The following is a 16,611-nucleotide window of genomic DNA, read 5'->3' as shown; positions in this document are numbered from 1 at the left end:
CCGGGGGCGGCGCCAGCCAGCCGAGCGGGCGGGCCGGAGACAGGAAGGGGAAGGGCGCGCCAAGCGGGCCGCCCTCCCGGCCCTGGGGCGCAGGGCGCGCGGCGAGCCGAGCGCAGGGGAGGCTGCAGCGCGGGGACCCGACGGCGGCGCGGCTGGAGCGGATGGCGGCCGGGATGCCCGCCCGCCTGGGCAGCCGTTGGCCAGGGGAGGCGGCGGATCTCTAGGCCGGCCCGCCTTTCGGCTCCCGGGGGACGTCGCCGGCGGCGGAGAGGCGGGTAAAGGGGAGAGAGAGCCGGGAAAGCGGAATCTGGGTAGCTGCGGGCTGGGAGCTTGGTGGGTCTGTTGCAGACGTTTCATGAGCCATCTAGGTGACATCGTCAGTGCTAGGAGAAAGCGGGCTGTGTGGAGAGGAGGAGAAGGAGGATTGTGGGGTCCTTGGGAACATCATCGGTGCTAGGAGGAAGTGGCTGTGTGGAGAGGAAGAAAAGAAAGAAGAAGAGGAGGAGGAGGAGACGACTGTGGGGTCCTTGGTGCTCTCTGAGCTTGGTGGGTTTTTTTGCAGACGTTTCATGACCCATCTAGGTGACATCGTCAGTGCTGGGAAAAAGCGGGCTGTGTGGAGAGGAGGAGGAGGAAGAGGATTGTGGGGTCCTTGGGAACATCATCGATGCTAGAAGGAAGTGGCTGTGTGGAGAGGAAGAAAAGAAAGAAGAAGAGGAGGAGGAGGAGGAGGAGACGACTGTGGGGTCCTTGGTGCTCTCTGAGCTTGGTGGGTTTTATTGCAGACGTTTCATGACCCATCTAGGTGACATCGTCAGTGCTGGGGAAAAGCGGGGTGTGTGGAGAGGAGGAGGAGGAAGAGGATTGTGGGGTCCTTGGGAACATCATCGATGCTAGAAGGAAGTGGCTGTGTGGAGAGGAAGAAAAGAAAGAAGAAGAGGAGGAGGAGGAGACGACTGTGGGGTCCTTGGTGCTCTCTGAGCTTGGTGGTTTTATTGCAGACGTTTCATGACCCATCTAGGTGACATCGTCAGTGCTGGGGAAAAGCGGGGTGTGTGGAGAGGAGGAGGATTGTGGGGTCATGGTGCTCTCTGAGCTTGGTTGTTTTCTTGCAGACGTTTCATGACCCAAACTAGGTAACATCATCAGTGCTAGTCAGGACTAGCTCCCCGTCATCACACTGATGATGTTGCCTACTTTGAGTAATGAAACCTCTGCAAGAAAGCGACCTAGCTCAAAAAGCACCAAGGAGCCCTCAATGGGGAGAGCGCCGGGCTTGGGTGCCGGAGATGCCAGCCTGTCCCCGGTTTGGGGCACTGTTTGTCCTTCTCTTCTCGGCCCTAGCCTATCTGCCACGGTCATTGTTCCAGGCAGAACATTAAGGATGGTTTTGCTGGAAGAGGGAATGGGGACGGAAAGGCTAAACCAAACCGGGTCTTGGCACACTTGTTGCTACGGTGCCAAGTTGGGCCAGCCTGTCAGGCAGCGTGTTTACAGTGGCCGGAAATGGGTTAGGAGTCCTGGAGTTACACGGTCTGGTTGGTGGGTTTGATGGATTAGGCTTCCCCCTTCTTGAACCCTGTTCCTGGAGGATGCTTAGCAAAAACCTGTTCCCGGATTGTCCTCCCCGCTGCCTGCCTCCCCTTCTTCAAAGGAAAGATAAAGCAAAGGCCACTGAGGTTTGCTAAATAGATTCCTTCTCCAGAATCTTCTCTATGGTTCTCTGCACCCTGAGAAATCTCCCTGTTTGCAGAGAAAATGGGATTATTTTTTTTTAAAAAAAGCTTGCATGCAAAGAGGCAGCTGTTTCCAAAAAGGATTGCTTAGGGTCCCGGGGATTTGACCCCTAAGGAGCCCCTCTTCCCTGGGGGAAGGGGGGGTTAAGACCTGAGGCTCTCCCCAGCCCCTTCCAGCTGAACCCTGCTCCAGATGTGTGGGATTTGGGCTCCCTCCACCAGACTTGCACCCGTGGGTGGGGGAAGCCGAACCCTGACCTCTGCGTGGCAAGTGGCTTTTTGCAAGAATTGGGGAGGGGGTCAGGTTCAGAAGTCACCCTGTAAGGGGGGGGTTGTTTGGGGGTGGAAATAAGGCTTGTTGAGGGGGGGGATATCATTGCCATAGGGGTTGCCAAATCGCCCCACATCTGTGCAGGAAGGGCTGAAACTGGCCCTAGAGGAGTTGCTGGGGTGGGGGGGTCACTGGTGTCCTGGAGGGTCTTCTTGCTTCCCCAGGTCAGTCCTGGGGCTGCCCTGGACCCCTCGCCATGGGTCAAAAAGGGGGCAGAGCTCCGGACGAGACCTGTCCCGCCTGCCTCGGCCCTGGGTTCGAGTCCAGCCGGCCAGGACGAGGCGGGGGTGTGTGTGTGTGTCTTCCCAGCAGCCCTGGCCGGGACTGGGGGGGGGAACCGAGGCGGGGGATCTCCCCTATAGCCCTCCGGGAGGGCGTGGACCGACGCGGTCCTCCGGTGGGTTCTCCCCCGGGGCCCGTTGGCCGAGCGGCGGCCTCGGTCGCGGGGCAGGACCGGCGCCGAGCGGCCCTCCGGAAACCCCGGCGGGGCACAGGCCGAGGTCCGTCCGGTCGAGCGCGGCAAGGCCGCCATTGCCGGAGGGGTGGCGAGGGGGCGCGGCGGCTCCGCCCCGGGGAGGCCGGGCCAGGAAGCGGCGGCGGCGGAGCGGCGAGGCAGGCCCGGTAGGCCGCGCGCGGAGGAGAGGCCGAGGGGGGCGGCGGCGGCAGCGGCGGCGCCTGGGCGGGAGGTTTGGGGGTCCGGAGGGCCCCCTGCGTCTGGCCGCGCCCGGGCTCTGAGGGGAGGGACTCCAGCTCCCATCCGCCCGGCTTGCCTGGGACTCCAGCTCCCATCCGCCCGGCTTGCCTGGGACTCCGGCTCCCATCCGCCCGGCTTGCCTGGGACTCCAGCTCCCATCTGCCCGGCTTGCCTGGGACTCCGGCTCCCATCTGCCTTGCTTGCCTGGGACTCCGGCCCCCATCCTCCCGGCTTGCCTGGGACTCCGGCTCCCATCCTCCATGCTTGTCTGTGATTCCGGCTCCCATCTGCCAAATTCCTGTAGGTGTCAAACATCTGAAAGTACTCCAGTTCCCATCTCTCTGCCTCCTGCAGGCATGAGGTGAGTGCAGTAGATTTGGGTTTATCTGGGACTCCAGATCCCATCCTCCATGCTTGTCTGTGATTCCGGCTCCCATCTGCCAAATTCCTGTAGCTGTCAAACATCTGAAAGTACTCCAGTTCCCATCTCTCTGCCTCCTGCAGGCATGAGGTGAGTGCAGTAGATTTGGGTTTATGTAGGACTCCAGATCCCATCTGCCTGCCTCCTACAGGTCCTGTACAACTGGGAGCACTCCAGCTCCCATCTGCCTTGCTTGTGTCGGACTTCTACTTGCCTGGCTCCTGGAGTGAATCCAAGACATCTGAGCATGTCTGAGACTCCACTGCCCAGCTTCTGGGAGGACTCCAGCTCCCATCTGCCTGCCTCGTGCAGGAGCTGGGGCGGGTCCAGGATATCTGGGATTCTCTGTAACACCATCTTCCATCTTCCAGAGTTGCTGTGACTATTCCCATCCTCCTTTCTTCCACCGGCCCGGTGCTTCTAGAAGCGTCTGGAACTACAACTCCCATTTGCCTGAGCATTGGGTCCCAAATGCCTGGATGGTACAGGAATAGAAGAGAGGAAATGGAGTTAATCCCTCGCAAGAGGATGGATGTTGTAGTCCCACGTATCTGCAGGGGAGGCCTTATAGAAGGAAATTGGGGGCTCTGCAAAAAGCAGAATTGTGCCCTGTGGCAGGGGAAGATGGGCTATGGGGGCATTTGTAGCATTGCTTTGGCATGCTACCGTGTGACCCTAATAAAGATTGATGTGATTTGGGGAGGGGGGAACGTGAGACACGGCCCCTGTGGGAAGGGTTCATATCGCACAGATAGTCCTTGATTTACAATCGTTCACTTACCGACCATTCAAAGTTACAACAGCACTGGAAAAAAAATGACTTGGGACTAATCCTCGCACTTACGACCATCATAGTATCCCCACGGTCATGTGATCAGAATCCGGGTGTTTGATGATCAGCACGTATTTACGACGGTTGCAGCGTCCTTGGGTCACGGGGGATCACCATTTGTGATCTTCCCACTGGAGAAAGCAGGATTCACTTGCCAACATCATGATCCACTTAACAACTGCAGTGATTCCATAACAACCCTTGGCAAAAAGATTGTAGAATTGGGGGCAACTCATATATCGACTGCTTTGCTTAGCAACGGAAATTCTGTTCCCTATTATGGTTATACGTCGAGGATTCTCTGTTAAGAGTGAGTTGGGGTGTGAGGACAAAACAATTTAACCCTCTAAAATTGGTCTCTTTTAATGAGTTTTCTGCATTTCTAGCCAGTCAAGAACAAAAAGTCAGCAATGACAATGTTATGGGCCCCCATTTCACATGACCCGTGGAGGAAATGACCAGAAATTAAAGCAAATAAAAAGAAGTTGAGGATAGTTTCCCTTCCCGGTTCCTTCCCCCCCCCCCCCTTAATTTTTTATCTGGGTTCAGATGAACATCTGGGTTAATTTGGGATTCAGGCTATTATGTGGAGCCAGATCACTTGATTAATCGACTGATCCATAAAGCAGCAACACAGCTTTGAAACAGAACTCGGGCCCTAGAAAGGATACTCTACTCATCTCCTTAAAATTAAGAATAGAAATAATATACACATTTAAGGAACGGAGACCTGGATGATTATGAGGTCATTATGTGAGTTTACTTTTGGGCTCAGCAAGATACAAATTTCACACAAACAAGGAACTATGATCTAGAACAACTTTACCAAGTAAGGGAAAACAAGGCAGAGTAATTTTAGCCATTTTGCAGAAAGAGAGAGAGAGAGAGAGAATAATAAGGCAAGTGGGGTTTCAGCTAGGAGTAGCAAAGGCCCCTTAAGTCGAAGGAAATTTTCCATTTGGTTTGCTTCCGAAAATTTCTATTGTTACGAAGAATACATAATTTCAGAAATATATGAAGAATATAGTTTCAGTCATAAGCCTGTTTACCCACCGGAACTAACCCAGAGATAAAATCAGATGAAGTTAGGTATTTTTAAATGTTCTACTAGAGACTCATTTTTCCAGAAGTTGGCTGTGTACGAGTTGCAGACATGTTTGGCTGTAATTTTCAAAGTGGGGTGGTTTTACTTATTTAAGACATTTAAGCACCATCCTTCACATTGCGGGAAAATCTATATCGCTGACTGTGTTTGTGGCTGTGTTTATTTCAAGAGGATGTTTATCAGAACGAAAGATGGTGTGTTGTTCTCCATCAGCAGCACATTTTATGGATGTACATCTGTGATGGAGATGTTTTGTAAAGGATGGGCACAGGTGATGCTTTGCCTCTGGGTGTATTTGATTATTCAGCCTCCCTTGAGTTCTGCAATTTGGGTCTAAAATCTCAGAAGAGATCTTTGTAGAATTCGCTAATAACCTTCCTCTGCACATTCGCGCAGTGGAAAGATTGTGTTGAGCACTATTTTGTGAGGAGAACAAAGAAGCTTCTAAATAAATTTAACATTCAATAGACAGTTCTAAGTATACAAACCAAAATAACTCCCATTTATCACACAGAGCCTGAAAGCAAAATTAGAAGACTGGCAGAGAACAGAAATATATGTTCCAAAGAGCCAACAATTGTCAAGATGAAAAAAGCAACTGGAATTTCCACCACCTATTAATCGCTTCTCAAAGGATACTCAAGGTTTGTAATGGTTTAATTATTGTACAGGATTCGCAGAATAGATTGTGCTAGGCTGGTTAAATGAAAGACTAACAGGCATTCTGAAAGCAGATATATATATTTAGTATTTGAACTAGTCAAAAGCTGAAACTATATTTGCATGTTTCAAAATATAAGACTATTGTGGAAAGATCACAAAAGCATTTCTGTGCTAATTGAGCTTATCCAGAAAAAGTGGGTTTTGTGCTATTTGCAGATTAGTTAAAATAGGTTTTTTGATATTAACGATAAGCATTTTTAATCAGTAGCAATCTGTTTGTTAAAATTTTTAATGTTTGATGTATGCAGTGTAGTTGATCCTTTGATCTAGTATGCAGTTTACAGAAACTTTTCTTCCATATGTACTCTTGTTGGAATTACAGATATTTTTTTAAAAAAAATCTCAATAATAACAGCCCTAAACAATCCCAATTTTTCCTTAATAAGAGTGAAATCATTTGAAGCGAGTGGAACTTTTAAGTAAACAGAATTCTGTCTAAAGATGTATGTCTTCTTTTATTCTACTGTTAAGAGTCTTGTCAGATCACTTCCTGGTTGGCATTTCTTTCTTGATATTTTTAACGATCTGTCTGTTCTTGAACAACAATTCAGATGAATCTTGTTTTTAATTTTCATAGACACCTTTTGCTGACGATTTAGATTTATAATTTAAAGTCCTTATCCAATTCAGTTAAAGATCGTATTAGTTTTGCTTGTTCTAATACAGTAAAAGCAATATGACTGCATTTAGTTTTAAATAAGTAGGTACTGTGATAGTGCAACGAACGGGTGCACATTTAAATTTAATGAGGTCACCTGAATAACAATTTATTAAAAACCAGTTAGGCTACCACAACAAACTCAGCGAGGTGCTTGGTGTTCTGTGAGCTTGCTTGTGTCTTGCAGACGTTTCGTTGCCAAACTAGGTAACGTCATCAGTGGTAGACTAAGATACCAGCACTGATGAGGTTACCTAGCTTGGTGATGAAACGTCTGCAAGAAAACAATCACACTCAGAGAGCCCCAAGGACCTCCCCTTTCAACTCTCAGCTACAAACGTCCTCCTACATCTGAACAAAGTCAGATATAAGACTGTTTCTAATTCCTTAAATAAAATAGGTCCAACCCGCTGGGAGATTGTCGGCAGGCCCAAAGTCACTTTTGCCAGAAGTCAGAGTGTCGTTTGGTGCCCGTAACTTGCCTTTGAACTGTTTTTCCGAAGGATATTCGGACACCATGACAGTCACCCTTGTCTGCGATCCCTCAGAAGCCATGGAGCTGTGTGCATCTCAGCAGCTTTACCTGAAGCCCGTTGCGAAGCTGACCATCAGCGTGGTGCTTCCGGAACACACTGGATCTACCCGGGCCTTCTCCAAGTGGGAGGTGATGGACAAGCTGAAGAACATGATCTGCCCGGACCAGTTTACCAGCGTGAAGGTGTCGAAGAGCACCAAGGGCTTCATCCGGTTCGAAGGAGAGGCGGAAACCAAGCGTTTGCTCACCAGCCTGAAGGAGAAGCTCCACGGCAAACTGATCAAGCTGAACGGCTTCAAGGAAGACTTGCAGGTGGTCGCGACGGAAGCCCCTCCGGACGGCCCACCTTCTCAGGAATCGGAGCCCAACGCAAAGAGCCAGAAACCGCCGGAGGAACAGGAGCAGGAGGAGCAGAGCCAGGCGCTTCTGGACTGCCTCCACCTGGAAGGCCTGCCGTGCAAATGGTTTGCCCTGAAAGGCTCGGAGAGCGAGGCCCCCAGCGAGGACGTCTTGAGGACGGTCTTTGGGACTTTCGGGAAGATCAAGAACGTGGACATCCCCATGCTCGATCCTTACCGGGAGGAAACAGTGGGAAGAAGCCGGAATAATTTCATTTTCCGGGGCCTGCGCTCCTTCGAAGCCTTTGTCCAGTATCAAGAGCCCCAGTCGTTCGCAAGGGCCATGGAGAGCCTCAAGGGCATGAAGCTGATGTTCAAGGGGGAGGACGGCAAAGCTCTGGCGTGTAACATCAAGGTAAGGCGTCTTGCGCTTGTGGGAACGCTCTCTTAAGCCAGGATTGCAAAAAGAGACCCAAACCTCACAGGCCAGAAAGATGGATGGATGGATTGGTAGACCAGAGCACGCTTATCAGCTCTATTTCCTATCAGATGTGGGGCTCTTTTTCATAAAACCCCATGCCCCGATAAGTCAGTCTTTGCAAGGGCACCACCTTCCTCTCGCGCTTCTACACACAGGTAGTTCATTGAGTGACCGTTCAAAGTTACGTCATTGACAAAAAGTGACATACGACCATTTTCCCACACTTAACAACTGTTGCGGCCTCCCCAAGGTCACATGATCCAAATTCAGACGCTTGGCGACCGACTCAAATTTATGACGGTCGCCGTGTCTCCCGGGGGTCTTTTTGCCAGCCTTCTGACAAGCACAAGTCCATGGGGAAGCCAGATTCGCAGAACAGCCGTGTTACTAATTTAAACGCTGTGATTCTTTTAACAACTGTGGCAAGAAAGTTCGTAAAATGGGGGGGGAGAGACCTCATTTAACAAATATCTTGCTTAACAACAGAAATTTGGGGCTCCACGTCGTAAGTCGAGAACTACCTGTTCTTTGGCCTGTTGGAGCCTCAACAGCCATCCAGAATGTGCTTCTGAAATCCATTCTGCTGCTTCCTTGAATTTACAGGTAGTCCTCAAGTTACGACGGGTCGCTTAGTGACCGAAGTCACGACCGACCTCCCTGGAGGGACCTGTGAGTTGGATTTGAAGTTCCGATGGTTGGGAGCCACTACCCCCCCCCCAATGTTCATGTGACCACATTTCAAGTGTTCATCCAACTGTGCTGCAGTTATGTTGTGGTGTCTAGTCGCACAACTGCATTTTGCGACCGTTTTGCTAAAAACGGGGATTTCCTTCCAATTTTCATCCAAACTGCGCCCATCGCAAAGCATGGGTTCGCTTCACACACTGCAGTGTGTCCACTTCACGACGGCTGCAAAAACGGTCATTCGGTCAGTGGGTGACCTAATTTAAGACCGTCCCCAAGTTATGACTGTGAAGGGCAGGTTCCACGGCGGTCATAACTCGAGGACTACCTCTGCTTTAAAAGGTCCAATAACGCCCTGCGCTTTCCATACTTCATTCTGGAGCGTAACTCCTTTGCCCATGAATAATAAGCCATTTTTTTTAAAAAAAATTAAATAAAAGACCTGGGATGGAAAAGCCGCGTATAAATCAAAGAAACCACAGCGGTGCATTTGAATGAGCCGTGCAATTTGTTGTTGCTGTTTTGACACAGGTGACCTCTGACACCACTAGTCATTTCAGTGAGAACGCTATAAAGCAGAGAACGCTAGAGAGATTAACTCTGCAAGGTCTAGAACGCGAGAGAAAGAGAGAGGAGAACAGAGGGAGAAACGGGTCTGAAAGGTGAGGAACTTAAATCCTTCGCTTTCATTATTAACGGAAATCATTAACGCTAATCATCCTTTATCGGGAGGGCAAAGATGTATGTGTGTGCGCGCACGCGTGTGTTTGCGTGTGTGCTGCCTTGTGGGCTCCGAGTAACAGGTTAAAAAAAGACCAGATAACATTTTTGCATCCGTGCCTTTGAAACTGTGGACCAAGAACACTGAACTTTGTTGGGTTTTTTTGGGGGGGGGGGTTGACCTCTCCTGGTATTTTTAGACTGAGAATGTACAGCTGGTCCTTGACTTACAACTATTCGTTTAGTGACGATTTGAAGTTGCAGTGACACCGGAAAATGTGACTTGGGCGCAGTCCTCACGCTCAACCGCCGTTGCTGCATCCCCATGGCCACATGATGGCAACTTGGGTGCTGGGCAACCAGCATCCATTTACGGTGATGGTTGCAGCATATCCCAGGATCACGTGATTCCCTTTTGGCACCTTCCCAGCTATTTTCTGTCCAGCAAAGTCAATGGGGGATAGCCAGCTTTGCTTAACGCCCGTGTGATTCGGTTAAAAACAGGTAGTAAAGTTAGATGTGACTCGCTTAACAAGCCCCTTGCTTAACGGCAGAAATTCTGGGCCCCTTTATGATCCTAAGTTGAGGGCTACCCATACATCTACGTTGTCCAACTTTCCCATAATTTATTTTGGCTTGGCTAGCAAAGAGACAGTTGATGAATTCAATAAAAACAGGTCCCTGATTCCTGGAAATCTTACTGCGATGCCTACTTGTCTCCTGAGATTTCAGCAAATATTTTCCACGCGATCCCACACCCATGATTTATCATGAGAGTTTGTACCCTCGCTTCTTAATATATGAAAGCTGAGTGAAGGTGCTACCTTGTGCACGCTTGCATTAATGTTTCTACTTTGAACTTCATAGGAAGTCTGGCAGAGGTTGCAAGCAAACATACCTTAGTCAGAACAAAGGTATAAATTCAGCTGGTCAACTACTCCTATTCAACTTGGCTGCGTTGAACACATAGACCAGCGGTTTATGCCTGAATAGTAGATTCCCAAGTCTGTAATAATTGAGAGCTGGTTTTCAAATAGGTTGCAATCAAACATGATAGGTATAATCGCCAGTGGCTTCGCTTGCAGTTCACTTTCTCAGTTGCTGCCCATAAGGCAGAAGTATATCTAGCCTGAAATAAAATAATAATAATTATTATTATTGGGAAAGATCACACTGCAGTTTCAAGATCCAGAGTTGACTGTTACATCTACTTGTAAGTTTATAGTACTGCTTGTTTTCTCAGTCTGCTTTGCCTCTCCCAGGGGGTTCTGTAGACATAAGTACACCTGAGCACTGTTAGGGTTTTTTTTTTTAAATTCTGCAGGGAGGGTTCCACCCACTCCATTGGGTTTGGAAGAAAAGTTGTTATGTTACAGACCAAAATAGCTTTGTGAATCTCTCGACAAATGCAGTGCTTACATTTATATTCCCATCCTTCAAACCGTTTAGCAATTGTGTGTAAAATGCAGGCCTTTCATTCCTAGTGGCTGAAGGAGGCTGTGGGATTGCTTAGGGTTCTAGCTTTGTACCAAATTACAACAGATTTAAATAGTGTCTCCCAAGCTTGGGGGGGGGGGAAAGATTATTTGTTAAATTTATTTGTAACATTGGCCATGATTCAACGGTCACCTTGTTTAGCTGTGGACATTCTGGCTTCTCCCAATCAAGCAACCTAGAACTGAGGAGAAATTTCCTGACATTTAGAACAATTAACCAGTGGAACAACCTGCCTCCAGAAGCTGTGAAGGCTCCAACTCTGGAAGTTTTTAAAGAAGAGACTGGACAGCCATTTGTCTGAAATGGTATAGGGTTTTCCTGCCTGAGCAGGGGGTTGGACTAGATGACCTCCCAGGTCCCTTCCAACTCCGTTACTCTGTTGTTCTGCAAGTGTGGCCATAAGTCAAGGACTAATGGTGTTAGCCTGCTGCAATCTCTTGATTGCAAGGAAGTGAGGGAGAACAGCAGTGGAAACCACAGACCCTCAGAATAACCTGATCCTCCTTCAGGCCACAGATGTAGAAGGAACATCTGTAGCCACCACTTAAAAGAGACAACAGACCTGTGAATCGCACCCAGACGCAGCCAGTAACCTCTTTTAAACATACAGATTTCTTTTGGAAAATTGCTGCCACATTTGTGATGACAGATGACTTACTCTTCGGCAAGCTGATAAGACTTACTGCCTTGTGAGCTTTGTTTTTGCCCCGCTGTTCTCCTAAAAACCTGATAAGCAACCTTGGGAACATCTACTATAGATGTTCCCAAGGGCGTCCCTTAGATTCTTTGACGACTGTTCACGCCAGCCAGGGTTCATGGGAGCTGAAACACAAAGCGGAGAGGGAAAGAGTTGTGTTGGCAATCTCTGCTTTAAAAAGTTCAGCTGTTTACAAGGCCAGTGGCCCTTAAAATGGCGGCAGTCATCCTGGAGACAGGGAGTCAGAGTAGAGATAGTTAAGGTAACAAAAAAAGGAGCAGTGTGACCTCTGAGTGGGGGGAGATAGGACTTATATGTATGCATATATATATATATATATATATATATATATATATATATATATATATATATATATATATATATATATATATATATATATATATATATATATTATATATATATATATATATATATATATATATATATATATATATATATATATATATATATATATATATATATATATATATATATATATTATATATATATATATTTATATATATATTTATATATATATATATATATATATATGTGTTTTCTCAGCTTTTCGCGGGTGTTTGTATGTAGATCTTTGGTCATTCGGGTTTTTCCCCACGTAGAATTGAAGGTATAAGAGCAACGTTTTGACGAAATCTCATCCGTCATCCTCAGGCTGGTGGCTTCAGCTTCGTTCTTCTGGGAGAAGTGTGTGGTATATATATATGTATGTATGTATGTATGTATGTATATATGTATACATATATGTATGTATATATAAGGATCCCACACAGAATGTAAATTCAAATGCCCTTGGAAAAGATTAAAGCTTTAACTGGGAGTGTCAGCCGGGCCTTGATGCATAACTGCTAATATCTGAGCATTGTAGGAGTGTCAGATCTTTCTTAGCAGAGCAGCTCAATTTTCTCCAGCTTATTTTACGCACAGGAGAGATAACGCATGTTCCTCTAAACGCTTCCGTTATTGCTAACTGCCTAGAAAAAGACGGGACGAGGACGACAGAAAAGGTGGAGAAGGTCGGAGGAGGGCTAAGATCAAGAGACGGGGAAAAAGGCGGATCGGTCGAGAGGAGAAGCATCCTAGGAAACACCTGAAAGCAACAGACGCAGAAGAAGAAGCGAACGCCGCAGACCTGCCTGAATGGGAGGAGAGAAAATACCTCTTAGCTCACAGGAGGGTGGAATCAATCAGACTCCTGACAGTGCTGCTCAGCCAAATAAAAGTAAGAATATTGGGGAGCGCATATTCCAAAGGGTTTTTTTTTTGTTATTTATCTTTCCAGTTCTTCGCTGGGGGGGAAGAGGAGAAATTATACACGCTTCCTTAATTTTTAAGCAGCTTAGCCACAAAACGTCGTGGGATGTACACGTCAGTTAAATGTGCTCCAACTGTTCGTTCTGCTGCTTTAATTGTTTCATAATCTTAAGAGTTGCAAGCCGCCCAGGGTTGAGTTTGGCTGGCTCTAGAAATCAAATCAAGTCAAGTCGATCAATCGAAAGAATGTGTTCCCTCAAATGTGGTAATTTGGATTTTGCTAAAAGTATTGGAGAGAGAGAGAGAGAGAGACATCACACTGTATCTTTCCCACTCAGAAGCAGGTGATGGAATAAGAGCTATATTAGGACATTATCTATCTATATACTATTAAAGCTCTCATGTCTGTAACCTTTAGCTGGGTGAAAGGGAGGCAAAAGCCTGAATCCTGTGGAACTGAAATGTGGCAGATTTTACAAAACATTTTAGGAAACACACATTATCGCGCGATGCGTTTTATGACCACCATGAGAATGTCATAAAGCATTTCCTGTGGTGTGTAATTGTGCTCTACCATTCCACAGGGCCTACTTTCAAGGCAGATACACCTCTGAGCATCTCCTGGCATTTTTTTTTTAAAAGAACTTACCAAGTACATTAGAAGCTCTGCCATTGTTGAAGGCATAAGGGGTTCTCTCTGCAACAATGACCCAACGAGTCTAGTTGTTGTCTAGTTCCAAATAAAACCATTTCCCCCAGCACCACCACCCCTCCCACCATTTCATTGGGTTGAGCACCACTAAAATTGACCCAATTCCTCATAGTGCCCAATGACGGTTGCAGCTGAGAAGACGTAGACGTCCTTCCTGTAACCAAGGTGGACAAAACTCAAATTACATGTGAGAGATCTTCATTGTTAGACCGTGCTGAATTGTCTCTGCTTTGTGGTGCAGTAATCCTGTTTGTCTTTCTGTTTCTGTTGAAAGAATTTCGTCCTGTCCTCTGGGCAAACGGAGGCCCATCTGCTGGAGCCTCATCCCGAAGAGGAGAAGACTTCCGCCGCCCCTCCTGAAGAGGATGCGCAGAAGGAGGAGACAGACGTGCCTCACCTTGAGCATCAAGAAGTGGAGGATGAGAGCCAGCTTGCCTGTCCCTCTGCCCTGCTGGAAAACGTCGCGATCAAAAAAGAGAACGAAGAACAATTCCTGGCTGGAGACTTGCCTCCATCCCCTCCTGCCTTCGGCAGAGCTGTTTTGAACAGACCCGCTGCTAGGGCGGTCACCAGCCACTTAACGGAGCACAGCGCCGACCCCTTTCGCGCCATGGGCTTGCTGCAGGTGACGGTCACTCAGGACTGCCAAGCGAACAAGTCGTCCCCCTACAGGTGGGACTACCTGAGACCCAACCTGGGGCCCTTTGCAGACGCTCCTGACACAGCCAAGGCTAAAAAGCAAAAGGTTTATGAAACAGAGGAATTCATCCATTATTTACTGAACTACTACCAAACCCCCCGATACGCACGCATCTGTCCCAGCGCACAAAGCCCGTCAGATGCATCTTGGTGGCACAGGGTGGTGTCCTGCTCCGGAGATGGCTTCCGGGTCAAATTGCAGAGCAGAGATGAAGACTGTTGGACGGAAGAGAGTTTAGGATCAGATCTCCCGGAATACGACCCTCAGCTGGCGGACAACGATGAAGGTGACCCCTGGGAAGTAATTGACGCAAGGCCTGAGCCTGCAGGCCTCATCATGCCTGAGGACCAGGCGTGTCCTCAAGAGTTCAGCGAAAGTTGCCAGGGAGAATGGGAGGATTCCCTGGAGGAGGAGGAGGAGGAGGAGGAGGAGGAGGAGGAGGAGGAGGAGGAGAGCGACGGCTCCCCGCCGGACAGGTTGTGTAGTCCCCTCCCAGGAAGCAACAACATCGCTCACAAAAACACCTCCCAAGAAGAGGCTCCCGAGACGGCCGTGAGGTTGTCAGCCAGCATGTATAAACTGAAAGACCTGCTGGAAGAGATCAGCAGCGATTCGGAATATTTTAGCGAGGCGCTTAACGAGCCCTGGAACCCGTCGGAGCAAAGGAACGGCAGCTACCCAGGCAGCTGCAAGACGTGGCCTCTCCACCAGCAGAAGGCCAAAGAGCTCTTGATACGCATCCAGAACGTCGGCGGGGAAGACCAAGAGGGGAAACGTGACGGACGCAGCTTCTGCTCCAGCACAGAACGCTGTGATTCCGGACCGAGGGCCAAGACCAAGAGATCCAGCAGCAAACTCTGGTACGAAGAGCCGAAGGTCCAGTGGTCGTCTAGCGAAGAGGAGAGAGACCTCGGCAGGAAGAAGAAGAAGAAGAAGAGGGAAACGTTCTCCGATAGCTCCTTCCTGGATGAGGAAGCTCAGCTCCTCAAAACCAACCACTGCGGAAAGTTGGACGCCTTCCGCAGAATCCAGAGGAAATGTAGCAAGCTCATCCATCATAAAATGCAATGTAAGACCCTCCGGGCCTTGGAAGGAGCCGTGGAAATCAAAGACCTTATCCATCTGAGTGCCTCTCAGCTAGGGGAAGAAACTCACCAGGTGACGGGGAAGGTGGACATGGGTGAGAGGAGGCACAGAGCAGAAGACCGGCAGAGAATTTCCAGGCGCCTGGTGGAAAGGTGATAAGAGAGGCCAGCTCAGGGATGGAGCAGAAACGGTGGGATGTGTAGATGGGGGAGCGTGGCCTCCAAAGAACTTGGTGGATAAAGCGGTCAACTTTTGATGGCGCCTCTAGAAGGGGCTAGCAGCTCCCGCCACAGAGTCTCCTCAACTCTTTTTTTTTTTTTTTGAGTTCCTTGCCTTTCTCCCCTTGCTTTGCACGGTCCTCCCTTTTGAGAAGAAGCTGGGGATGGTTTCTGGAGGAGGCCCTTTTGGTTTCCTGTCGAAATAATCCAGCCCAGCTCATGCTTGGACTCAAGTCTGTGGAGCAGACTTTGAGGGAGGATGCTACTTTGGTTGATTCCGATGGATGTGTGCGTGTGTGTGTGTGTGTGGGGACCTCGAAACGATTCCGGTAGAAGTTCATATTAGGTCATTTTATACAACCCCTCTCAAGGGCTTGACTGTAGAGCCCGAACTTTGATAATATTGACTTGGGCTGGTTGGTGTGTGTGCATGTTTGTGCGCGTGTGTGTATGTTTGTGGTTTAGTTTTGGGGCTGCCGGGTCTCTTCTGCATGCTGGAAAACAAAGAGCAGCGTGGTGAAACACTCTTTAAGCTTCACAAAAATAGGTGGCAAATGTCAGTTCCTGGACTCGGGTGTCTGTATAAAAGAGGGGCCGCTTCTGAACGACCGCACAATTAGAGAAGTGGCCCGTGGTCGCCCAGCAGCTCAAGAAATCTTTCCAAGTCCTAAAATTCAAAAGCTTGAGTGTCTCTCTGTTATTGTCAGGAAGAGAACTTGGGCAGGAGAGAGCAAATGCAATATTTGCAGTAAGGCAGAGAAGGAAGACGTTTATATAATTTAGGACAAAAATAAAAAAAAATGGGACGATAGAAAAACCACAGCTTTCTCTATCCAGGATTGCACAGGGTAAATTATGTCTGATCTCTGCCACTTCCTGATCCCTTCTTTTTTTTTGGGGGGGGGGGAAACTGGGTAAGCAACAGATAACCCAGTTTTCCAGCCTGCTGCCGTCTCACGTTACTCGGCCGAAAACAAAGCCTTGTGTTTCCCGGGTGAGAATGCGCTTAATCCCAGGGAGATGGATTACCTTCGGAAGTGGCAAGGCTCCACCTGCTCTCCCTTGCGTTACTGATCTAAATAATCCCCTGAAATTGCCATGAGATCCTGGATGGCAAAAGAAATGCTGATAGAATGAATGAACCCCCCCCCTTAATGTACTGGACTATAGC

At 48.4% G+C, this 16,611-nt stretch overlaps 1 protein-coding gene across 1 annotated transcript; it reads left to right on the top strand.

Moving 5' to 3' along the window:
• Positions 1-52: 52 nt before the first annotated feature.
• LOC308673089 (A-kinase anchor protein 17B-like) lies at positions 53-16,354 on the top strand. The gene is made up of 6 exons (XM_081336498.1): positions 53-1,029; positions 5,634-5,763; positions 6,901-7,788; positions 9,070-9,200; positions 12,449-12,692; positions 13,711-16,354. The coding sequence occupies exons 2-6, from the start codon at positions 5,677-5,679 to the stop codon at positions 15,376-15,378; spliced, it is 3,018 nt and encodes a 1,005-aa protein (XP_081192624.1). The 5' UTR covers positions 53-1,029; positions 5,634-5,676; the 3' UTR covers positions 15,379-16,354.
• Positions 16,355-16,611: the final 257 nt, after the last annotated feature.

Source organism: Vipera berus, assembly GCF_964194415.1.
Source record: "Vipera berus genome assembly, chromosome: 11".
Lineage (NCBI taxonomy): Eukaryota > Metazoa > Chordata > Lepidosauria > Squamata > Viperidae > Vipera > Vipera berus.
Note: the sequence above shows the minus strand (reverse complement) of the source record. Positions and strands in the feature narration are given on the sequence as shown.

Excerpts from the sequence above, each read along its gene's own strand:
- LOC308673089 (XM_081336498.1), top strand. The coding sequence starts at position 5,677 with ATGTTCCAAAGAGCCAACAATTGTCAAGATGAAAAAAGCAACTGGAAT. Across the intron at positions 7,789-9,069 it reads CTCTGGCGTGTAACATCAAG|GTGACCTCTGACACCACTAG; the intron begins GTAAGGCGTCTT and ends GTTTTGACACAG. Across the intron at positions 9,201-12,448 it reads GGGAGAAACGGGTCTGAAAG|AAAAAGACGGGACGAGGACG; the intron begins GTGAGGAACTTA and ends CTAACTGCCTAG.